The sequence below is a fragment of the Oryctolagus cuniculus genome, chromosome 2 (assembly GCF_051225735.1).
Source record: "Oryctolagus cuniculus isolate XC-2025 breed Fujian yellow rabbit chromosome 2, ASM5122573v1, whole genome shotgun sequence".
Lineage (NCBI taxonomy): Eukaryota > Metazoa > Chordata > Mammalia > Lagomorpha > Leporidae > Oryctolagus > Oryctolagus cuniculus.
In genome coordinates this window covers 152526900-152552213 of record NC_142868.1, presented here as the reverse complement: position 1 = coordinate 152552213, position 25314 = coordinate 152526900, and the positions used below count along the sequence as shown (strand labels likewise).

Here is a 25314-nt window from a genome sequence, read left to right as displayed (position 1 = left end):
GAGGGTGAACCAACGGCAAAGGAAGACCTTTCTCTCTGTCTCTCTCTCTCTCACTATCCACTCTGCCTGTCAATAAATAAATAAATAAATACGTACATACTGAGGGGCCGTGCTGTGGTGTAGTAGGCTAAGCCTCAGCCTGTGGTGCTGGCATCCCATGTGGGCACCAATACATGTCCTAGCTGCTCCTCTTCCTATCCAGCTCTCTGCTAATGGCCTGGGAAAGCAGAAGATGGCCTAAGTACACCCATGTGGGAGATCCAGAAGAAACTCCTGGATCCTGGCTTTGGATCAGCCCAGCTCCAGCCATTGTGGCCATTTAGGGAGTGAACCAGTGATGGAAGATCCCACTGTATCTTCCTCTCTCTGTCTATAACTCTACCTTTCCAATAAATAAATAATCTAATAAGTAAATAAATAAAAACTGAAAAATTACCATGCAAATCTTTGGTTTTCTGAATTTGCTCTACAAAGTCTGGAAAGGAGCTGCTCATATCAGATTTCACCCATAAAGAAAATGCATAGGAAATGATCTGCAGTCTTTGATGACTAGAAAGGTAAAAAAAAATCAACAACTTGAGTCCAAAATCAATTGGTAAACTATCAGAATAACACAAGCAAAAGGTTCAAATTTTTAAAACATATAATCAACTTGCATACCTAAACTGTAATTCTTTGTTCAGATGTTCAGCTATATCTCGCCGTTTTAGTAGCATAATCATTTCTTCATCTAAATCCACCTTCCTCTGAACTGGTATATATTTTATTGACATATCCTGCTTTATTTCTTCATATTTTTTTTCAAGATATTTCATGTGTTTAGTCAGTGCATCTAGACTGACGGACTCTCGGAGTGTCATGCCTGTAGGAAAAGGAAATAAATCAAACCAGCTAAGCCATCTGTGGAACTCTTGTACTTAAACAGAAAGTCTTAGCAAGATAGTCAGATGGTTCACTATGTTAAGAAATAATTCAGAAATAGGGGCCAGCATTGTGGTATAGCAGATAAAGCCACCACCTATGATGCCAGCAGCTTGGATCCCTGGCACCCATGTAGGAGACCTGAAGGCTCCTGTCTTCTGTCTAGCCCAGCCCTGACTGTTGTGAGACCTTTTGGAGTATAAACCAGCAGGTGGAAGATCTCTCTCTCTCTCTGTCTCTCCCTTTCAAATAAATAAAATAAATCTTAAAAAAAAAAAAGAAACAATTCAGAAATGGTAGCATATAGATACAGACAGATATAGATATATATAGCTTACTAAACATAAGTAGAATTAGCATAAAATTGTAAGTAGCTAACAGTTTTACACAAAATTAATGATGATTCAGTGCGGTGACTGTTCTGAGAACACACAAACTTTAGCAGCTGAAAAAAAAAAAATTGCTAGTGACCCCATCACCACACCCTGAAAACCCCTAAATATCACTATTGCTCATAACACCAAGAGCCTCTGCCCAACAATTCAGGATTTCACCAACAGATTTCTCTTTAATCAAGTCTCCCATTGCTCTTATATATAGTGAACTCCAGGACAATCAGTTCATTCTTTCAAACACAAAACTTGGACGAGCCTGCTGCAACTTTCACTGCCTTCCTTTCTCACCCAGGCCGCTTGTTGACTTTAACGCACCCCTCAAAATTGTCTTCCTCTAGAAACCGCCCTGGATGAACACTGCTGGAGTTTAATCATCACCTTATTCTTTTTTTTTTTTTTTAAGTTTTTAAAATTTTTTTTTAGACAGGCAGAGTGGACAGTGAGAGAGAGAGAGACAGAGAGAAAGGTCTTCCTTTGCCGTTGGTTCACCCTCCAATGGCCGCCGCGCTGCAGCCTGCATACCGTGCTGATCCGAAGGCAGGAGCCAGGTGCTTCTCCTGGTCTCCCATGGGGTGCAGGGCCCAAGGACTTAGGCCATCCTCCACTGCACTCCCTGGCTATAGCAGAGAGCTGGCCTGGAAGAGGGGCAACCGGGACAGAATCCGGCGCCCCGACCAGGACTAGAACCTGGTGTGCCTGAGCCGCAAGGCGGAGGATTAGCCTAGTGAGCCTCAGCGCCGGCCCAATCATCACCTTATTCTAAAGCTTCTCAGTATGTACTCAATTTGCCAGTCACTTTCTATTTATCTGTATGTGTCTTAAAAAATATATTTGCCTCCCTGTAACTTTGCCTTTCAAATAAATAAAGCTTTAGAAAAATAAATATATATACATATCTTTGTTTATTTAATTTGAAAGTCAGAACTATAGTGAGAGAGGGAGAGACAGATCTTTCATTTATGGTTCACTCCCTAAATGGCCACAATGACTGGGGCTGGGCCAGGCTGAAGCCAGGAGCTTCTTCCAGGTCTCCCATGTGGATGGCAGAGGCTCAAGCACTTGGGCCATCTTCTGCTGCTTTTCCCAGGCCATTAGCAGAGAAGTGGATTGGAAATAGAGCAGCTGGGACAAGAACCGGCACTCACATGGATGCTGGCACTGCAGGCAGCAGCTTTACCTTCTACGCCACAATGGGAACACCAACATCACACATAGAAGAGCCTGAGTTTGATTGCTGGATACATTTCCAATTCTAGCTTCCTACTAATGTGCAGTCTTGGAGGTAGCAGGTAACAATGCTCAAGTATTCAAGTCCCCATAACCCATATGAAAGACCCAGATTGAGTTCCAGGCTTCTGGCTTCAGCCTGGCCCAGCCTTGGCTGTGGCAGGCATCTGGGGAGTGAATCAGTAAATGGAAGATCGATCTCTGTCTCTTGCCATCCCCTGCTGTGTGTGTATCTGTCTCTCTGCCTTTCAAATAAACAAAAAAAATTTTTTCAAAAAAGTTTTCCACCTAGTGATTTTGCCTCTAGACAAATACTAACCAAAATCTTCAAAAGTTGTGGATACCATTATATATTTTTAAAATCTCTCCTTTCCCCTAGGATATTTGTAATTCCTCTATCCATCACACAAACTTAAACTTGTTCTTTTCTTTTTTTTAAACTTAAAGTTATTGATATCCTAGATGCATTCCAGAACATATTCACTTTCTTAAAATGTGATAACTGAAGATGTGGCATGAGAAAGCAGTGACATGGACATGTATCTACAGTGTTCACCAGAACCTTACAATTTTCCATACTATACCAGTGGTTCTCAAACTTTAGAAAGTATCAGAACCAACCTGGACAACTGGACCCAACCACCATGATGAGGACCCAACATGTCTGTGCAGGTTCCCAGGTGATTTTCATGTTGATGCGGGAAGCACACTTTAAAAGTCACTGCAGGCTGGCGCTGCGGCTAATCCTCTGCCTGCGGCACCGGCACCCCGGGTTCTAGTCCCGGACAGGGCGCCGGATTCTGTCCCAGTCGCTACTCTTCCAGTCCAGCTCTCTGCTGTGGCCAGGGAGTGCAGTGGAAAATGGCCCAAGTGCTTGGGCCCTGCACCCCATGGGAGACCAGGAGAAGCACCTGGCTCCTGCCTTCGGATCAGCGCGGTATGCCAGCCGCAGTGTGCCAGTGCGGCAGCCACTGGAGGGTGAACCAACGGCAAAGGAAGACCTTTCTCTCTGTCTCTCTCGCTCACTGTCCACTCTGCCTGTCAAAAAAATAAAAGATAAAATAAAATAAAAAGTCACTGCATTATACTTCACGTAGCCCAGCCAGATGGGAATGCTCTCATCTTTCAGAGCTGCTTAAAGATTTCTCTCCTTGTTATATCTACCTATAGCCCTGACCACATCTGAGTGCATAGCATACACTTGGAAGATGCACACGCATCAGAACATTTGTATCAGTTTCTGTAATGAGAAAAAACTGGACACAGCTGGGATTTCTCCCACATATTTTAAACAAAGTGCAGTACCTGGAATACGTGTTGATGGATCTTTAGAGAAAGTACAATATGGTGTTTCTTTTGAATAATACTCTTCCCTAAGCTGTTTAATCTGATCTATTTCCAATTGGATTTTTGAGGAATTGTTTTCAATAATTCTCATCCTGAAAAACAAAAACAGAAAGGTTTTTGTCTCTTTCAACTATTTTAATCTTTAATTCATGACTTAAAACAGGTTAAATTATTACTTCATTTTGACTAATTATCATTTTGAACCATTATAGAGTAGGTAGAAGTTTAAAAAGCAATGATGTAAAAACTTAACTAGCCTCACAAATGTACATTCTTTTTTCACAGCATTAATAAAATCTCCTACTATGATTCTTAACCCTATTGGAAATCCTTAACTGTTAAATATAATAACCTGACCAAAGTATTGTTTATTCCCCATAGTGGAAAAGTACTTCTGCAATTTAAATTTTGTGTGTATGTGTACAGTTGCCTGTAGATGTTGTAACAAATTACTATAAATTCGGTATCTTAAAAAAATGAGTTTCTTTAAAAAGTCAAAAAAAAAAAAAGAGGAATTTATTCTTTTACAGTCTGGAGGTCATAAGTCCAAAATCAGTATCACTGGGCCAAAACCAAAGTGCAGTCAGGGCCATGCTCCACAGGACAATCAGTTCTTTGCCTCCTCTAGCCTCTAGGGGCTGCAAGTGTTCTATGGCTGTATCACTCCAATCTTGAACCGTGGTCACAAGCCTTCCCCTCTGCCCCTGTCAAATCTCCCCCTGCCTTCCTCTTATAAGTGCATTTGTCATTATATCTAGTGCCTAACTGGATCATCTCCCTATCTCAAAATCCTAATTTTTTTTTTTTTTTTGACAGGCAGAGTGGATAGTGAGAGAGAGAGACAGAGAAAGGTCTTCCTTTGCCATTGGTTCACCCTCCAATGGCCGCCGTGGCCCGTGCGCTACGGCCGGCGCACCGCGCTGATCCGATGGCAGGAGCCAGGTGCTTCTCCTGGTCTCCCATGGGGTGCAGGGCCCAAGGACTTTGGGCCATCCTCCACTGCACTCCCAGGCCACAGCAGAGAGCTGGCCTGGAAGAGGGGCAACCGGGACAGAATCCGGCGCCCCGACCGGGACTAGAACCTGGGGTGCCAGCGCCACAGGCAGAAGATTAGCCTGTTGAGCAGCGGCGCCGGCCAAAATCCTAAATTTTTAAATTATATACATTTATTTATTTGAGAAGAAAGGTAACAAAGAGAGAAACAAAGAAAGAGGGAGAGAGAAACAGAGATCTCACACCCACTGGTTCACTCCCCAAATGTCAGCAATGGCAAAGCTAGGCTGGCCAGGCTGAAGCAGGAAGCTGGGAACTCAGTCTGGGTCTCCAATGTGGGTGGCAGGAACACAACTACTTGAGCTGTCACTTGCATTAGCGGGAAGCTGGAAGCAGAAGTAGAGCCAGGACTTGAACCCAGGCACTCTGACAAGGTATGTATATGTCCCAAGCAGTATCTTAATGGCTGTGCCAAACACCTATCCCAAAATACTTAATTTAATCACAGCTGCAATAACCTCTTTTCCAAACAATGTTAACACTTAATTGGTCCCAGAGATTAGGACCTCACATCTTTAGAGTCACTATTCCGGTACCTTTGATACTAGACGAAGTACAGCATAAAAGATAAAACTGAGTTCATCCCAGCAGTGGGAATGGTTACAGAACAAGAAGTATGGTAGGCATTACTTGAAGTTTACCTCCTACTTATGTTGGCCCAGGAAAGAAAACACAGGCTAAAATAAATTAGGCATTGTTACAGAAATGACACTTTTTAAGCCGGCGCCGTGGCTCAACAGGCTAATCTTCCGCCTTATGGTGCCGGCACTCCGGGTTCTAGTCCCGGTCGGGGCGCCGGATTCTGTCCCGGTTGCCCCTCTTCCAGGCCAGCTCTCTGCTGTGGCCAGGGAGTGCAGTGGAGGATGGCCCAAGTACTTGGGCCCTGCACCCCATGGGAGACCAGGAGAAGTACCTGGCTCCTGCCATCGGATCAGCGCGGTGCGCCGGCCGCAGCACGTCAGCCGTGCCAGCCATTGGAGGGTGAACCAACGGCAAAGGAAGACCTTTCTCTCTGTCTCTCTCTCTCTCACTGTCCACTCTGCCTGTCAAAAAAAAAAAAAAAAAAATGACACTTTTTAAAGAACAGCAACTAAGACTTTATGTGAGAGGGGGCTGTGGAAAGACATATAAGGACTACTACAGTGGGGCTGTTCAGCAAGGAAGGAAAATCTGGCTCAACTTCAAATAGAGCACCGGCAAGTGGGAATTTACAAGCAAGGATAAGGGTGGGAGTCACCGGATAGAAAATTACCGAGAGGACATATCAGGGGTGAGGAGATGATCTGGCTAAATTTTCCTAACAGGAGTCTTGATAAAGGCAGGCCAGGATGATTAGATATGCCCTGGAGAATGGTCAGGATGAGGAATTTGGTAAGATTTTTGAGGATGATCAAACACCAAGGGTGAGGACCTGTTTAAATGATGGGATCACTGTGTTTTTTTTTTTTTTTAATTTTTTTTTTTTTTTTTTTTTTGATAGGCAGAGTGGACAGTGAGAGAGAGAGACAGAGAGAAAGGTCTTCCTTTGCCGTTGGTTCACCCTCCAATGGCCGCCGCGGCCGGCGCGCTGCGGCCGGCGCACCGCGCTGATCCGATGGCAGGAACCAGGAGCCAGGTGCTTTTCCTGGTCTCCCATGGGGTGCAGGGCCCAAGCACCTGGGCCATCCTCCACTGCACTCCCTGGCCACAGCAGAGGGCTGGCCTGGAAGAGGGGCAACCGGGACAGAATCCGGCGCCCCGACCGGGACTAGAACCCGGTGTGCCGGCGCCGCTAGGCGGAGGATTAGCCTATTGAGCCGCGGCGCCGGCTTGATGGGATCACTGTTAACACAGGACGAATATGGATGAATGTGGAAGTCCAACAGTGAAGTTTACTTGAAAAAGTTCAGGGAAGGCTGAGCAGAGTTCAATCAGGTAAAAAATCTGTCAAGTATAATAAATGTCACGGGGTTTGTAGCGAATTAAAAACCAGTTCGTCAGCAGAAAACTGATGCCTGCTTTCAATTATTACAGAGTTCTTGGTAACTACAGTTGACTCAGTAAAAACCTGGAAACTTACAAAAGAGGAATAACGGAATAAAATATCCTTTGCCTTTCTCCCAAATAAATTTGTGTTTATAGAAAAAAGATGTTACAAGTTAACAGACTTTCAAAATAATTTAAACCAGGGACTCAGACACTTGTATATGAATATTCACAGTGACTCACAATGGCCTGAGTTGGAAACCCAAGTGCCCATTAACAGATGAATGGGTAAACAAAAAGTGGTGTATCCATAAAATGAGATATTGTTTGACCATAAGAAGAAAGGCAGGTCAATACATGTCACCACATGTATAAGAAGCCTGACCGCTGCTCCCTTCTATGCTACTGCTATGCTCTCTTTAGTTTTGAAAACGTCACTATGGTGATTCTAGTTGATTGTTTTTCAGCATTTATCATGCTTGGGATTCCTTGAATCTGTGAATTTGGGATCTTTCACCAGTTCTAGAAAATCCTTAGCCATTGTCTCTTTATAATTCAATGAATGTTAGAATATTCAGAGTTGTGCAACTGACACCACTATTTAATTTTAAAACATTTCATCAATTCAAAAATAAGCCTTATATTTATGAGTGGTCTGTTTGATGGAACAAAGACATAAGCCGTAGCTATTCTCGCTCATTGCCCAAAAGATAGATAAACACTGGAATTTATTCCTTGCCCTTAAATCTCAATTGGGTCTCACACCCCATTGCCTTTACACCCCCACCCCTACCCCCCAGGTTCCCAAGGCCCTGCACTGCCACCTGAAAGACCAGTTCCAGGAATTCACTTCCACTGCCCCCTACCCCACACCCATCCCCAGCCCTCCTAAAATGTAAAAAGGCCCGCCCCTGGGGTCAGGGTCTTCTGCCATGTGTTCCATCAATGTGCACACCAGCAGTTGGTCACCCACCTCTGCGAATTTATTTTCTCTGAATAAATTCGGTCTGGCTGTAGATTCGTACACTGCCTCCTCTCTATTCTGTGCCTCTTTTCCTAACACTGCTGAGCAGAAGGCAATTTTTCATGCAGACCTCAGGGGTAGGCCAGTTTACCTCTAGTCCACTCTACCAAGGTGTAGCCCTTTATTCAAAGTAGACCACACCCCTTGAACAGACCCAGGACTTGGTCTCTCTCTCCTATGGCACAGTAAAACCTGAAACTCACAGTACTAGTTTTAACAAATGTTCCTAGAGCCAAAGCAGTTTCAGTGCTTTGCTTATCTTTTGTCTTCTTTTAGATTTTGCCCTGATAATCTCTTACTATCTCAGCAGCTCTCTGATGCTTCTTAGGAAATAATTTATGTAGCATCTTTCACTAAGAGGAGTCTATCCCAACTTCTAGCCAGCCATATCACCACAAATGGATATCAAACTTCACATAAGATTCTAAGATGATTTGAAATGACCTATAGGGGCTGGCGCCTTTAGATCATATAGTTAACAGGAGGTTAACGCCCTGGCCTGAAGCACTGACATCCCATATGGGCGCCGGTTCAAGTCCCAGCTGTTCTACTTCTGATCTAGCTCTCTGCTATGGCCTGGGAAAGCAGTGGAAGATGGCCCAAGTCTTTGGGCCCCTGCACCCGCGTGGGAGACCTGGAGGAAGCTCCTGGCTCCTGGCTTCGGATCGGCACAGTTCCAGCCAATGAGGCCAATTGAGGAGTTAACCATCAGATGAAGACCTCTGCTTCTCCTCTCTCTGTGTAACTGACTTTCCAATAAATAAATAAATCTTAAAAAAAAAAAAAAAAAGAATCTATAAAGACAATTTATCTGGCATTTGCCAAAGGTAACACTGAAAATGTAACAGTGAGCATTTTATCATCTCCCAATTCATTAGTTATCTTTGTGCATCAAAGATTAAGTGCTTTAATTCAGATGGTAATCAAAAAATATCAAGTCTGCCATGCAAGGTGTTACCAGGAGTGATAACCTGCCTTCCTTCCTGTATGACATCATCACAACTCATCTCCAGGTAAACTAAGAGCTATTAGAAAATTATCAAACATAATCACCACTTCTTACTTGAAATAAGTAAGAAAAAATGCAATCGTTATTTCAAGTTAGTAACAGAAAAGTATGACTTTAAGGTAAAACTAAAGAGAGAAAGAACCACTGATTCATGTTACACTGGCTAGCTGTAACAATCAAGTCACAAGTATCACCTGTCAGGCTGGTTACTAATGTACTTACTTTGCTTCAAGTTGTGTAATTCTTCTCTTGTGATACACGAAAGCTGTGGGCTCTGCTGCCAAAACTTTAAGTTTTCCATGAAGAAAAAATGTAGTCCTTCGGCCTTTCTTTATTGTCTCAACAAAGGCATCATATTCTTTTTTGATTGAAGTAAGAATGGATTTGTATGCAGTGACATATTCTATTACCTGAAATATGATTTTTCTGCCTATGGTATAGATTTTTTTCTAGAACACAATGGATCTAATGCCTTGCAAAGAGCTTACAGATTATTTTTCGAATGAAATGATTAGCAATTAGAAATCTAAAAATTTCACGGCAAGCTCCAACATGACTGGGTACTAAAAAACAACTGGTATTTACTTAGTAGGTGCTTGCTCAGGACCAATATGGTAGATACTGTGAGCTTACATTTGAGAAAAGGACCCCAGGCTTCTTCTAGTTCAACACACACTATATGGGGTCAGTTAAAACTAACATGAGACCAAATTTTCCTGATTCTGTAGCTTTTAAACATATATATATTACTCTCTCCAAATGTCATCTTTTTTCATTTAGACCTTAAAATCCATCTCCCTGTCTTTCTAACCTATCAGCTCCTACTGGTCAGTCAATACTCTCAATTCCTAATTGTGTTTCTATTCTCAAGATATCAAGCGCAAGTGTCAAAAACTCCACATCAATGTATTTTCATGGCTTCTAATGCTGTTTAAGCACAGAATGTTCCTGAAATTAACCTAAGAAAGCACAACAAAAGAAATGAGGTGCCCATAGAGAAGAAAAGATCAAGTAGGATCTGAGGTAAGAAAAGCCTGACTCTCCATTGTATACTCTGATTTACTAGTTTGTATATTTTCTCTCTCTGTCTTGTGTATGAGTCATCCTTCCAGAAATAATAAATGAGAAAAAAATTGTTTCAATGAGTTAGAGAACAGAAAAGTTACAACTTTTTGTTCCCAAATTCTGCTCATGATGATTTCAGAAGGGACTGATGTACAAAGGGAACAGATGTGATCTTGCTGATCTTGTCTGCTAGCTGCAATTATGCTTTCTGCCCTTGACACACCCCTAGGCTAGTTTCCCTCACTTGCTCTTTAGCTTAAAAAAAAAAAAAAGCTAGAAAAAGTTATCCAGGTAGATGTACTGTCTAACAAGAAATGACACAGAGATTTTTAGTTGCTGGCAAGTGCCAGGAGAAGACATTTCAGTGGGGATATTGGTTGCCTTTGACTTATCCACACTCCCCAGGAACCCAAAGCAGGAATCTGTAATAAAACGGAGGTCATCAACCGCTGGTCCTCCTGAGTAGGCACCTGCTGCTCCTGGACATGCTCTATTTCACAGACCCCTGTGAGCTGCTCCAACAACCCAAGACAAGTCAGACGCAGTAAGGGGCTGATAACAGACTCGCAGTGATGTGACCAGCTCCCAGTTCTGGTTGTCAGAAGAAACAGAGTTCAGAACATTCACAGGAACCTTTAAGAATGCAAAGAAAATGCAGCAAAGCAGAGGATGCACTCTGGCACACTATATGTAGCATATAGTTGGCAACTTTGACCCGCAAAATATTCTAAAATTTAGCAAATTTTGTCCAAAAAACCATATATTCAGCTTCCCTTGAGAAATCTGAAAAATATACCAACACAGAATCCCCATTTCTTCTGCCTGCGGTGCCGGCACACCCGGTTCTAGTCCCGGTTGGGGCGCCGGATTCTGTCCCGGTTGCCCCTCTTCCAGGCCAGCTCTCTGCTGTGGCCCGGGAGCGCAGTGGAGGATGGCCCAAGTGCTTGGGCCCTGCACCTCATGGGAGACCAGGATAAGCACCTGGCTCCTGCCATATCGGATCAGCGTGGTGCACTGGCTGCAGCGCGCCGGCCGCGGCGGCCATTGGAGAGTGAACCAACGGCAAAGGAAGACCTTTCTCTCTCATCTCTCTCACTGTCCACTCTGTCAAAAAAAAAAAAAAAAAAAAAAAAAAAAAAAAAAAAAAAAAAGAATCCCCATTCCTTAATGAGAATACTAGCTGGAGCTTTACTTTGCCTTGGTTCAGTTTACCACAGACTCCTCCGTTCCTCATTCTCTTATTTAACTCTTTTCTAGTATCTTCCTAGCCTCTGTAGGCATTGGAACATGCGACTCCTGAAACAACGTTTCTATCAAACTGAAGAAAACCCCAACTTCACCTATCTGATACCAGAGCCCGAGGAAGAAGAGGAATGTCATCCATTCCATCTGAATGTCTTGGACATTGTACAAAATACTACTAGGAATACAAACGGCCAGCCACTTTCCAAAGTCCCGATGCCTCTGCACGACACCCATTTCTGTAGAGCCTCACTCTTCTGAGCTTTGGTCTTCTTTGATTAATAGGTCCTTGGCTTGCTCTACACTCCATCCCCAAATCTTAGTATATGAGTCCCAGACCCTTGATTCAGACACCACTCTCTAGGCTACACCATTTTAAACATTATTTGGCATTTGTTCTCCAGTTCCAAGTATTAAGAGATGCAAGCTGACACTTTTATCTTCTTCCCAACTAGAATCTTCCAAGATGGAAAGGAAATCTGAGAAACCCGTCATTAATAGCTCGTTTATAATCTGATATGCTGGAATGACAGGAAAATGAAAAGGGTCAATTGTAAGAAGCTAGAAGCTTCTCAGGGGCAGCACTGTGGTGCAGTGGGTTAACCTGCCACCTGCAGTGCCAGCATCCTGGACACCAGCTCAAGTCCCAGCTGCTCCATTACCGATACTGCTCCCTGCTGATGGCCTGGGAAAGCACTGGAAGATGGCCCAAATCCTTGGGTTCCTGAACCCACATGGGAGACCAGAAGAAGCTCCTGGCTCCTGACTTCAGCCTGGCCCAGTCTTGGCTGTTACAGCCATTTTGGGAGTGAACCAGCAGATGGAAAATCTCTCTCTCTCTGCCCCTTTCTCGTTCTAACTCTGTTTTTCAACTAAATAAATATTCGAAGAATAAAAAAGTAAATATAGACTCTTCCCTGTCCTTAAAGATAGGATTCTTTACAATGTACACTTTTACAACATACACTTAGCCTAGATGGATAGTGTGGAGGGTGGAGAGAAAAGGAACACAGACTATAGATGAGATAGTTTTCATTTAACTCCGTGTGTTTTCCCTAAGAATTAAATTTACCAACATCACCAAAACAACTTCACCATAACTATACTAATGTAAAGCAGACAGCTGTTCATGTAAGAAAAATTCCGACAAGAGTTAGCCTTTGGAGATGCCAAGATAAGCATGGCACGGTTAGGACCTTCTTTTACTGATTTCACACAGCTAAGAGTCTTGGTGTGACTCAAGAATTATGGCCGGCACTGCGGCTCACTAGGCTAATCCTCCGCCTTGCGGTGCCGGCACACCGGGTTCTAGTATCGATTGGGGCGCCGGATTCTTTCCCGGTTGCCCCTCTTCCAGGCCAGCTCTCTGCTGTGGCCTGGGAGTGCAGTGGAGGATGGCCCAAGTGCTTGGGCCCTGAACCCCATGGGAGACCAGGATAAGCACCTGGCTCCTGCCTTCGGATCAGCGTGGTGCGCCGGCCGTGGCGGCCATTGGAGGGTGAACCAACGGCAAAGGAAGACCTTTCTCTCAGTCTCTCTCTCTCACTGTCCACTCTGCCTGTCAAAAAAACAAATAAAAAAAAGAATTATGAAATCTATTCAAGACACTACCTTTATGTAAACATACCTAATGCAATATGATTTGTCATAACAACATGCAAAATGAAGTTAACTGTGCAATGTATTGATTGTAAGATAAATTTTCTGGATAACTTAAAAGGAAGGAAAACTTTGGTCTCTCTATTTTATATTCTTACTGATCTGTACCAATTTTCTTCATTCTACTGGTAGGCACTTATCACTACTTTGTGCTCACTTTTCCTGAGAGTGAAGTACTGAGATTTTTAGAGAAGAAAGGAGATTCATTGCATCTAATGTTTACAAATTAAGTAAAAGACTGAGTTCCTGTTTTGCCTGTGGCTGTTTTACTCAGAGACCAGTAGTTTATTGAAATCTTAAGGTAAGTGCTTCCTCTAGGCAAGGAGGAAAGTTGTTGATTTCACTATGTTTTAACTGTCAGAGCATCTTCCAAGGGAGGGTGAAAAAAAGACAGTTCAAACAATTAGGTCAATGAGCAAACTGAAATTGTTTATAGGGGAAGAAAAGACATTTCTAAACCATAAGGAGCAGAATAAAATGTTATAAAAAAGACATAACATTTCCTAATTTGAGCGCCATATTTCTCATGGTAAGTCCAGTCAAACCTCTAGTTTACCATGTCTATCTTGATCTCTAAGTAGAAGAGGTCTCAGTTTAATATGTTAGATTAAATTTAAACCAATACTTTAATGATACCACAAATTTAAAATAAGGAACACATTGGGTGATTACTTAAGGCCCAGTTGCTAATGAAATAGATATTTTCAGAAGTTAGGGTTAAAATGACTATCACAGTCAGGTTGTTGACCAAAAAGTTATTGCCTGCTCTTAAACTAACTGAAACAATGATTAACAGTTGGGTAATACCCATATAAACCCACAATTGCATTTTCCCCATCACCCCTTCCTGAAAAATTGGATGAACTCAAGACTGAGAGTGGAGTCCGGTCAGACACGCAGGGGTGCAAGCCAGGCAGGAGTGCTGGTTGCCAAGACAGTTAATTTCCACCCTCAAGAACACTTCCTCGTCTTAAAAGGATTATGATACCTTATCAAAAACATTGCGGTATATGATGTAATACTCATCAGCAGGTCCTTCCTCATTACAGCCCACTCTTTCCGTTTCTGTAATTATGTATCTTTGCATATTTTCCAAAAATTCCTTGTCACTGCTACTAATGATAGGAGGGAGAACTGCATGTTTATTTATTTCTTGGACTGACATAAGTCACAATCCGCACACTTGTTCACCAGAGAAACTTTAAGTCGTGACCTGCTTTTGCAATAAAGTAAAACTGTGATAAGCCTGAAAGGGGGGAAAAAAGAACATAAATTAGTACAAAGCTTTAACAAAACTAAATCAGATATTGATCCAAACAACGTGTGTTTGAGGAAGAAAGGAGCTCTTCTCTTACTAACCAAGTACAGCTCCTCGCATAGAAGACACTAAGCACACTAGCAAAGCCTCTGGTTTGCGCAGTGGAGAAAAGGCCGGGAGGACCCAGCGGCTCCCACTTGGCCTGCCTGGCCCCTAGAGCACCCCATTCGGGCTCAGAACCTATTCGGGCATCCTCTCAGGGCCTTCACCAATTCACTCAACGTCCAAACTTAGAAATTCTGTAACCAAATAACCACTCTGCAGGCTTCTTTGCCGTGTCTTCGTGTTAACAGCTGAAAACCGCAGGGGCCGGCGTTGAAGCGCAGGAGGGGTAGGCCACCGCCTGCGACTGGTGCATCCCATTTGCGCTCCGGTTCCAGTCCCGGCTGCTCCACTTCCATCCAGCTCCCTACTAATGGGCTTGGGGAAGCAGCGGAGGAGGGAGGGCCCAAGAAAAAAACACCTTTTGAAAACTACAGAGATTCTCAGCAGATTAAACCGTTTCAGAGTGGTGCAAAAGCCAGAATCTTCCTGAGGCTAAGAAACGTAAGGGCTGACGGCAGAGATTTTTAGGACTTCCTATTTTTCCGTTTGCCTGGCCTCGGCCCCAAGGATTTCCTCCCCTGGAAGCCCAGGGATCGGCTGGCAGACAGCTGCCTCTGTGAGTGGGTGAAGGACGCTTTCCCGCCCGGCGTTCCTGTCCTGCCCCTTAAGGTTTCCCTCCTAGTCATTTCCGGCTCGTTCCCACCCCGCCCTAACCATTACTCTGCCTCATGCCTTCTCGCGTCCTCACCTGAAGCCCTTTCTCCAAACACCATATCCAGTACTTGCACATAGTAACTAAGGAACCCAGGGTGTGGAACTGCATCTTGGGACAAGCAGTCCTAGCTAGAGGAGAGCATCAGAAAACTACAATTCCCAGAATGCACCTCCGTTTCCTTCTGCCTCTCCAGTGGGGCCTCTCCCCCGAGCCCGCCTCCTGTTAAAGACCCTCCCAGCCACGTTGACTGTATGGGAAAAGCCTTTTAAAACCATTTTAAAATTTTAAATACACCGTCTTGAGAGCATTCTGAAGGTGACTGTCAGAAATAAGCGCAGGCTAGGAAGACGTGAGAGTCACGACGCAATACGGCAAATGGCTAGGCACCCGCTGTATCAGGGCTCAGGCATCTGGTGTGGCCGCCTAAGAGGCGGGGCCTTCGGCGGGGGTGCCGGGAAACCCCGTGGGCCGGCGGCGCTCTTCCTTTTCGATCCGCCATCTGCGGTGAGTGTGTGCTCTGGTGCCGCTCTCAGGCCAGGGGCCTGGGCGCTGTCGTGCTCCTGTGTCCCAGGTCTAATCGGGTTCTTCTTTTCCTTCAGCGCAGGTGGGCCCGCCACCAGGATGCAGATCTTCGTGAAAACCCTTACGGGGAAGACCATCACGCTCGAGGTACGATCGGGTGGTGCGAGAGAAAGCCCGGGCCTGAATGAGGACTTGGGGTGGTATTGCGGGACGGGCGCTGTGTTCCAGCTTTTCGAGAATGCCTGGGAATTGCGGTTCTGAAGCCGTGCTCCGAATGCGGGTGGTTTTGCCGAGCAAGGGCCCGGGGCCTGACTTTCGTTAGTGTCGGGACTTGCCCTCGGTGGTCCCGGCCGGCCAGCCGCAGCAGAGGCCCGGCGGTGGCAATGAGGCGCTCCTCGCTGGCCGGCGTGAGCACGTGGGGCCGGGGGCCGCCGCCCGGTCTCGGCTGGGGCAAGGAGCCGGCTCTGCTTCCCGGTCGTAGTTTGGGGAGGTTGCCCACCCAGCCTGGCTCAGTGCTAACAGTCAAATGGAACTAAATGCGTTTTTATTCCAGTGGTTTTTTTCTTTGTGTAACCAACATGCTTGCATTTCACAACTTTTAGGTTGAACCCTCGGATACAATAGAAAATGTAAAAGCCAAAATCCAGGATAAGGAAGGCAAGTAGTATTTGATAGCTCAGGAAAACTAACCTGGGTGTAGGAGCCAGACACACTGATGGCTCCTGGTGGGGTGGGATGAGATCAGGTAACCCGGCTAAAAAACTTTTTAAGTAACAGTGCCCTCGGTTTATTGTGAAATGACATAGTAGACACAAGCTTGTGAGCACGGAGCCGAGCTGCATGACTGGAATCTTTGCAGTGATTCCACATGAGTGAATTTTGTCAAGTTACTTAGTTCTCTAGACCTGTTACCTGTGCTGTGTGTAAAAGGAAATTTACAAAATTAACAAATAATGTGATGAAAATATGTAAACACTTAAAATTGTGCCTGACCTGCAATAGTGGTTGGGGTCAGCTGTTGGTACCATTTATTTAGTTCAGGATTACTTGTAAACCTGGGCAAATGACACTGTTCTACCATCTTGGTTTTTTTGTGTTTTTTGTTTTGTTTTGTGAACTTCATTAGGAATTCCTCCTGATCAGCAAAGACTGATTTTTGCTGGCAAGCAACTGGAAGATGGACGGACTTTATCTGACTACAACATTCAAAAGGTAACGTTTGGGGAAAGGAGTAGCCCATTTAAAAAAAAAAACAAAAACAAAAAAACCCTGTTTTGGAAATTTGCTATGTAAAGGTGGGGAAAACAGATCAGATTCTGAGGTGTCACGGGAGCACTGGTGTAGTTTCTTGTAGTCGGTTTGACACCCCATGGTATGATTTAATACTTTTAATTTCTGAAAACTAACCAAGAACCACATACTCGGGAGTGGGGGATCCCTCTCAGGTGGTATTGTGTGCTGTCTGCACTTAACTAGAAGGTGTGTGATGCTGGTTGTCCATTCTCAATGCACTATGGAAGCTGTTTGGTTCTGTTACACACAGGAGTCTACTCTTCACCTTGTGTTGAGACTTCGTGGGGGTGCCAAGAAAAGGAAGAAGAAGTCTTACACCACTCCCAAGAAGAATAAGCATAAGAGAAAGAAGGTTAAGCTGGCTGTCCTGAAGTACTATAAGGTGAGCCACTTGAAAGTGATGGGGAGACTTTCAGTGAAGTCAGGGTTTGTTGGAAACAATTTTCTTTGTAATGTATCGGTATTTTCTTATGGAGTGAGCAGATTTGAATATCCAGTATAACCACTTTTGCTTGAGTGGAGTATTCCAAAAATGACAGTTTAAAAATAGTTTTCTCTCCCCCTTTGGTATTTGAATGAGCTTCTGTAATGCAGCTCAGCTCTAGCTGCCTGCTCCAAATGAAGGTTCTGAGTCTGTTGTATGTCAGTTCTGGACTTAGCGTAAGCGCTTGTGCACAGCTGGACACTGACTTCAATGGAAGAGGTCACGAGACTTCTGGATGTGGGTTTATAAGCACTAAGCTGCCTGCATTGTGTATTAGAAGAGGCTCAGTGTTCTCAGTCACGTAGACTTTAGGATGTGCTGGGGAAGTTCTCTTAACAGCAGGTTTGTGCTTTCAGGTGGATGAGAACGGCAAGATCAGTCGGCTGCGTCGCGAGTGCCCTTCAGATGAATGTGGTGCTGGCGTGTTCATGGCCAGCCACTTCGACAGACATTACTGTGGCAAATGCTGTCTGACTTACTGCTTCAACAAACCAGAAGACAAGTAACTGTATATGAGGAGTTAATAAAAGATGTTAACATACTTGCCTGTGAATTTTACTGCAGTGCTTTAGCTACTGGTTTTTGAACTTCGAAATGATGGTCCCAGTGTTTGGTAGTGCCTCTGTGGTGCTTAAGTGTGAAGATCGAAAGATCTTGGTGTTTTCATAGTAAACTTAAACTACTAAATTTTGGCAGGGAGACATTGAGTTGTGCTAAATATTTGCTTTCTGGTATTTCTGCCAGTTTCTTGAGGTGACATCCCCACAGTAGACACTTTGGGTCAGATATCTGGGGGGCTGCCAGCATCCCTGGCCTCTGCTCAACTGATGCCAGCAGTCCCATTCTTCCTTGCTCCCTAGTTGAGACTCTACCTTCCCAGAGTCTACAACATGCATCTGACACACAAGAAATCTGAAGTATCTTGAGGGGGAGGGGGTTCCAGTGGGAGGTTTGCTGTCTGTAGTACAAGGGAACACATCTATCTACTCAGTGCTGCACCTGAACTTGGGAATTTTAAACTTTAATGCTCCACTGGATGAATCCAAACAAAGGAAGAATTATTAGTACTAAGAAGTAAGTTTCAAGCTCATTTGATTGATCCCTGCCAACCAACTCTTGTTACTATTTATTTATTTGAAAGGCAGAGTTGGGGCGAGATCTGCTGGTTCACTCCACAGATGGCTGCAATAGCATGGAGCTCCATCCTGGTCTCCCATGTGGGTGGCAGGGATCTAAGCACGTCTTCCCAGGCCATTAGCAGGTAGCAGGGAGAAGGATCAGAAGTGGAGCAGCCAGGAACTGAATGGGCACTCACGTGGGACACCAGTGTCACAGGTGGCTTTCCCAACTATACCACAATACCAGCCCCAGATGCCTGCCATTCAACCACAGCATACACTTAGATTTAGTGATACACTAACAGTTGCCATATAGCTAATCTTTGTAAGGTACTGGACAGTAAAGCAGGACACTGGGTCTTTTTAAAAATTTTCATTTTAATCAAAAGACAGACATATCCTCCATTTACAGGCTCACCCAAATACCCACAAATGCTTTGGGCCAGGACCAAAGCCAGGAGCTTGGAGCTCAACCTGGGCCTGCCTTGGGAGTAGCAGAGACCAAAGTACTTGCGCCATCCCCTGCCTCAACAGGGTGCATCTTAGCAGGAACCTTAAGTGAGAAGCCCAGACTCAGGACCAGGCACTCCGTTCCAAATGCCCAACCCATTTTTAATTTAAAATCCTGGATCCCAAGAAGTCTTAGCTAAAACTTCCCTTTCTTCGTAACAAACAATTTCATCACCCACTTTAAATTCTACCTTTTCTTCATCTAAACTGAGGCCACAATCCATTCCAGTTTTGATAATCGAAACGTCATCTTTATGGTGTTTCAGTGAAGTTAGTGAGCCTTAAAAAAACAAAAAAAGTATACTCAACACATGACAAGTAAATACCACATGCTACATAGCTTAGTATTAAGAGGAAAATTGTTAAAATTTTTAGAAGTTAACAGTCCTGTCATGGCAAATGGAACTAAACACTGGGAAGCAAAGCTTATTATCAATAAGATTTGATTTGGAGAAAACGATCTTAAGTGTACCGGTTTTAAGGCACATGGAGACTTGCAGATGATGGGATTGTATTTAGGACTGGAGTGGGAAAAAAGATACACTGCAGGTAGAAGGTTAAGTTATAAATGACAGGAATAAAAGTTCAGGAAGTCGGAAGACAGGCAATCCTGGAGGAGTCAACAGCAAAAAAGAGATGGCCTTCACGGATGATGGGAGTAGGAGATTTCAGATGCTACACAGCAGATTTTGGAGACAATATGATATTACAGAAACAGATTTGATGTACTTACCCCTCCAAATAATATGTCCATTACGGATTAATTTAAATTTTTTTTGTTTTTCTAAATGTCCCTTTAGGACTCGGCAGCCAGCCACAGGCACTTTTTTCTTCCCTTCTGTTACAGAGAAGGTAGCAAGGATTGAAGCTTCACCTTTGGGAAGAGAACAAATTACAGTAAACAGGATTCCGAGAAATAGGACTTTTGACAGAGTACAAGAATTAAATGTGAGAAAAATACAAACTCAAGTCCTGGTTTCTCCAAACTTTATTTTCCGGATCAATAATAGGAATAAAAACAAATGAAAATCCTTGGGTGTTCCCCTGGTCTGTGAAAGCTTAGTTTTCAGCTTTCCTGCAGTATGTCTTCATCGCACATTATCTGACAATCTCACCACCAGTAATTTATGTCAAGATTACTAATTTTGTGACCCACTTTTGCCACAGACTGAAAATTAAGACAAATTCCAATAACACACACTATAATATGTACGATTTTCTAGGAAGCTGACTGTGTAACAGCATTTATTAGTGTTTTTGACTGGCATGCTTGCTCACTCTGTCTTTAGCATGTCAGAAAGGCCCAACATAAATCTGTATGTGGATCAAAAATCCAAAACCAAATCTTACGAGGAACATCAGACAAATTCAAACTAAGGTATACTATACAAAGTTGCTGGCCTACATACTTAAAAAATGCAAAGGTTAAAAAGTACATGCTCAAGCTGACTTGCCCCAAACGGTAGAGTTAGAAACATACCAGGGGATTCCAAATCAATCATCAAGGTGGCATGTACCAATGCCATCTCACTAGTCCAAGTGCTCAATTTCTGTTCACAATTGATCATAATGATAGGACTAAGAACCAAAGGGATCACACAAACAAGACTAGTGTCTGCTAATACTAACCGATAGAATAAAAAAAGGAGAGAATGATCCAACATGGGAAGCGAGATACACAGCAGACTCATAGAATGGCGGATGTCCTAAACAGCACTCTGGCCTCAGAATCAGCCCTTAAGGCATGCGGATCCGGCTGAAAAGCCCATGAGAGTATTTCAGGCATGGAAAGCCAAGACACTCTGGCAAAAAAAAAAAAAAAAAAACCAAAACAAAAAAAAAACAACCAACCAACCTAAATGAAAGATCTCCACAAGTGAGATCCCAGTGGAAAGAACAGGTCATCAAAGAAAGAGGTACCTTTCTCTGAAGGGAGGAGGGAACTTCCACTTTGACTATGACCTTGTCTAAATATGATCAGAGTTGGTGAACTCAAAAGGCTTCCATAGCCTTGGCAGCTCATGACAAGAGCCTAGGGTGATTACTGATGCCATAAACAAGAGTGTCAATTTGTTAAGTCAACAACAGGAGTCACTGTGCACTTACTCCTCATGTAGGATCTTTGTCCTTAATGTGCTGTACACTGTGATTTAATGCTATAACTAGGACTCAAACAGTATTTTTCACTCTGTGTTTCTATGTGGGTGCAAACTGTTGAAACCTTTACTTAATATATGCTAAACTGATCTTCTGTATATAAAGAGAATTGAATATGAATCTTGATGTGAATGGAAGGGAAGAGGGAGAGGGGAGGGTTGCAGGTGGGAGGGAAGTTATGGGGGGGGAAGCCATTGTAATCCATAAGCTGTACTTTGGAAATTTATATTCATTAAATAAAAGTTAAAAAAATTACATAGATTGAGGGATGGTTCAGATTAAATGAGCCTATAGAAATAATAACCACTAGGAGCAGGCATTGTGGTACAGCAAGTAAAGCCAACACCTACAACAGCCGCCTCCCACATGGGAGCTGGTTTGTGTCTTGCTGCTCCACTTCTGTTCCAGCTTCCTGCTAATGGCCTGGGAAAAGCAGAAAATGTCTCAAGTGCTTGGGCCCCTCACATTCAGGTGGGAGACCTGGATAAAGCTCCTGGCTCCTGGCTCCAAAAAACCCAGTCCTGGCTGTTTCAGCCATCTGGAGAGTGAATCAGCAGATAGAAGATCTCTCTGCCCTCTCCACACTACTCCTTCTCTCTATAATTCTGACTTTTTTTTTTTTTTTTTTTTTTGACAAGTATAGTTATAGACAGTGAGATAGAGAGACAGAGAGAAAGGTCTTCCTTCCGTTGGTTCACCCCCCAAAATGGCCACTACGGCCGGTGCACAGCACCAATCCAAAGCCAGGAGCCAGGTGCTTCCTCCTGGTCTCCCACTCAGGTGCAGGGCCCAAGCACTTGGGCCATCCTCCACTGCCTTCCCGGGCCACAGCAGAGAGCTGGACTGGAAGAGGAGCAACTGGGACTCGAACCCAGCGCCCATATGGGATGCTGGCACCGCAGGCAGAGGATTAACCAAGTGAGCCTTGGCGCCGGCCCTATAATACTGACTTTTAAAATAAGCAAAATAAATATGTAAGAAAAATGTTTTTTAAAAAAACTAACTACAAACCATGATCCTAGCCTGGGGGTGGGAGTGAATACACTACACTGTTGGAACAATGGACAAAACTATTATGTGGATTATTTAATAGTACTGTACAAATGAGTCTGATTACTTTATTCAAGAACATTCTTGTGTGTAGCAAATGTACATATGAGGGCACTTCAAAAAATTCATGGGAAATAGAATTAAAATGTAACTGTATTTTGGTGCAAGAAATTTTTTCGAAACCCATGCAAACAAAGGATCATGGTATTATTGTTGCGTGGTGTTTAGGGCACCGGTTAGGACACTTGTGTCCCACATCAAAGTATCTCAGTTCAGTGCAGGCCTCCAGCTCCTGACTAGCTTTCTGCTACCAGACAGCAGGGATGGCTCAAGTAACTGGGTTCTTGCCACCCATGTGGGAGAAGAACTGGATTAATTTCTGGCTCCGGGTGTCAGCATCAGCCCTGTTCCAGCAACTGTAGCCCACTGAGGAATGAATAAGCAGATGGGAATCCTCTTTCTCTCTGCCTCGCTCTCTGCCTCTCAAATAAACTTAAAAAAAAATCATAGAAACTGTGCATTAGGAAAAAATTGAGTTGATTTCAAATTTTTTTGTACCAAAATAAACATCTTTCAATTCCAGTTTTCCATAAACTTTTTAAAGTACCTTCCTATTAGAAGTAAATGAGCACAATCTCAAACTTACCTTCAAACTGTCCAGTAAGAAAACAACTGAGTGCTTACATACAGGGGAGGAGGAATAAAGCAAATAGGGCAAAATATAAACAACTGATGAACTGGGTAAGGGCATATAGGAGTTCCTAATATTTTTCTTAGAATTTTTCTGGAAACTTAAAACTATTATCAAAATTAAAACTTAATAAAACATCTATATGAAGGGAGAAAAAAAGAACAAATTAGGTAATTGATTCAATTCTAATCTGGCCAGAGGATATGCTAGAAAGAATATTTTAAACTATATGAATGTAACGGATATTTTCTTCTCACAGTCACTTTTTCTGCCAGCTCCAGGGCAGAAGTCAATGGCTCCTTCCGTGACACTGTACACCTTTCTGCCTCCTAGCCTAGTCAGATTGTATTACAATTTGCATGTCACAATTAGTTGTTCATGTCTAAACTTTAGGGCAAAATCTCATTGCACTATCTGCCTTGTGTCCTCAAAGCCCAAGCACAATGTGATGCAGAAGGCAGGCACTGGTAAGACACAGTGGCCATCTTTGCTAGAACACAGGACATACACTGGAATAGTGAACGCCCTTGAAAAGTGAAACACATTTCACTTCAACTTTGCTGTCAAGCTCCATTTATAGCACTTAAGACATGAACGTTTACAAGTAACATTCTGTGCATATTTACCTATTGGGTGCTCTTCCACTGCACAGGGCAATCTACTGCTCAGTTCCTCTTGTAAGTCTTCAACTAAACGGTAAATGATTTTGTGAAGTTTAACTTTGATTCCTTTTTTTGCAGCTGATTGCTGGATAACATTGCTTGCATTCACATTAAAACCATATATAATACCTGGCAAGTAGAAACATAATCAATAAAATAGCACAAATATTATATTTTTTTCTTTTAAAGATTTGTTTATATGAAAGGCAGAGTTACAAAAGGATACAGAGAAGTAGAGAAAGATACAGAGAAGTAGAGAGAGAGAGAGAGAAAGTCTTCCATCCACTGGTTCACTCCCCAAATGGCCAAAACAGCTGGGGCTGGGCCAGGCCAAAGCCAGGAGCCAAGAACTGCTTCTGGTCTCCCACGTGGTACAGGGACCCAAGCACATGGGCCCTCTTCTGCTGCTTTCCCAGGCACATTAGCAGGGAGCTGGATTGGAAGTAGAGCAGCTGGGACTTGAACCAGCTCCCATATGGGATGCTGGCACTGCATATTAACCCAGTCAATACCCCACAGTGCTGGCACTCATTATTATAATTTGTCTTCCAAGCAGGAGCTCGAATCTCAAGTTTTATTTCCTTCCTAACTAGGAATAGCAATTAGGGGAGATGAAAAATTCTGATTTCTTAAAAAAAAAAAAAAAATTCTGATTTCTTTCTTAGGAAAACTAGTACATTTATAAATTAATGAAAGAATTTTATAAATTATATTATGTCTTATTTAATAAGGAAAATTTATTATCTATTATTTTAAATCCACTCAGTTCAGAAACACTGAGTGCCCAAAATGTGCAAGGCAGTATGCTGAACAGTTTAACCAAGAGAAAAAACCCAATAGCCTCAAAATGTCTTACCATGAAGAAACGGTTCAATACACTGCCCACATGACACAGCATAGTGCCAGGTCTGTCAGTGCCTCACATAACAGTTTGAACTGATCAGCCTTACTGAAAATACCTTTTCAGTACTAGAGGTGACGTCTGATTCTATTCAAGTCAAGCTACAACAACGTTGGTGTTTTTTTGTGTGTAGGTTCCACTAATAGAGACATCTATTTCTAGTCAACTGAACCTAAAAGGGGGCGTTTTACTTAAAAATTATGATTTATAAAGTTTTCAACTAACAAAAATACATGACAAAGAAAAGTTCTGAATATGCTGATTACAGTGATAGGAGCATTCAAAAGTTTAACAAAAGATCCAGAGAACCAAGAACTAGGAGCAAGGGGCAGAAGGGACTACTGATGCTTAAACAAACACACAAGAAACACTATTGGATTTTAAAGCCTTCCCATAAGGTTGCAGCAGAATCACACCAAGCAGAGCTATGTCTACAACACTGCACATCCTGTTTGACTCAACTGCTATGTAGGACTGGACTACAGAGGGAGGGGCAATGCTGATGGATATAAATGTCAGATGTGACAAGCCAAGCAACAAAAGACAGAGCACAGGGTTTACAATGCGATTCAGAAGCACAGTTTAAAAACCAGAAAGTGGAATACTTACCATCAAATGTTTCAGCAAGGTTAACATCATTCTCACTAATATCACCCACTCCAAAATGTACTAATTCTAGTTCACATTCGTGTGAAGCATCATAGGAAGCCAAAATGTTCAAAATCGCCTCAACGGAACCATCAACATCACCTAAAAAAAGCAGAAGTTTAAAACTGTTGATGTTAAGATTTAGACATTAACAGACGTGAAAGTAAGAATCCACATCAAGCCATAATAGAAATGATACTTACACGAAATGCACTTTTACTTGGGTTTAGCATTATACTTATTTAACTTAATAAAGCATAATGAACCAAATGTCCACATACAACACAATAAGC

The 25314-nt window shown here is 43.1% G+C and overlaps 3 protein-coding genes across 57 annotated transcripts in view; 1 reads left to right on the top strand and 2 right to left on the bottom strand.

The window, feature by feature from the left end:
• The window catches only part of CLHC1 (clathrin heavy chain linker domain containing 1), a 46692-nt gene extending 31524 nt beyond the window's left edge, over nucleotides 1-15168 (bottom strand). For 4 of the 15 annotated variants that reach the window (XR_016229392.1, XR_016229393.1, XM_051842879.3 and 1 more), the window contains exons 1-6: nucleotides 15019-15150; nucleotides 13896-14153; nucleotides 9164-9351; nucleotides 3849-3982; nucleotides 661-862; nucleotides 437-549 (exon numbers count right to left, since the gene is read on the bottom strand). Coding sequence is in view for 13 of the 15 variants with exons in the window: in XM_051842879.3 (XP_051698839.3) it covers nucleotides 437-549; nucleotides 661-862; nucleotides 3849-3982; nucleotides 9164-9351; nucleotides 13896-14072 (814 nt within the window). In the remaining 2 variants the exon portion in view is untranslated. Of the gene's footprint in view, nucleotides 1-436; nucleotides 550-660; nucleotides 863-3848; nucleotides 3983-9163; nucleotides 11160-13895; nucleotides 14154-14266; nucleotides 14408-15018 lie in introns of those variants that run through there. The other 11 variants (XM_089326439.1, XM_070069102.2, XM_089326443.1 and 8 more) reach the window with 11 other exon arrangements.
• A 300-nt stretch (nucleotides 15169-15468) lies between these two features.
• On the top strand, nucleotides 15469-17825 carry RPS27A (ribosomal protein S27a). Its single transcript, XM_070069104.2, has 5 exons — nucleotides 15469-15654; nucleotides 16110-16164; nucleotides 16634-16719; nucleotides 17051-17182; nucleotides 17641-17825. The coding sequence occupies exons 1-5, from the start codon at nucleotides 15607-15609 to the stop codon at nucleotides 17788-17790; spliced, it is 471 nt and encodes a 156-aa protein (XP_069925205.1). The 5' UTR covers nucleotides 15469-15606; the 3' UTR covers nucleotides 17791-17825.
• A 937-nt stretch (nucleotides 17826-18762) lies between these two features.
• MTIF2 (mitochondrial translational initiation factor 2) overlaps nucleotides 18763-25314 on the bottom strand; it is a 33024-nt gene continuing 26472 nt past the window's right edge. For all 41 annotated transcript variants that reach the window (XR_016229380.1, XR_016229379.1, XR_016229384.1 and 38 more), the window contains 4 exons: nucleotides 24983-25123; nucleotides 23437-23601; nucleotides 19646-19786; nucleotides 18763-19192 (listed from right to left, as the gene is read on the bottom strand). Coding sequence is in view for 29 of the 41 variants with exons in the window: in XM_051842871.3 (XP_051698831.3) it covers nucleotides 19020-19192; nucleotides 19646-19786; nucleotides 23437-23601; nucleotides 24983-25123 (620 nt within the window). In the remaining 12 variants the exon portion in view is untranslated. The remainder of the gene's footprint in view (nucleotides 19193-19645; nucleotides 19787-23436; nucleotides 23602-24982; nucleotides 25124-25314) is intronic.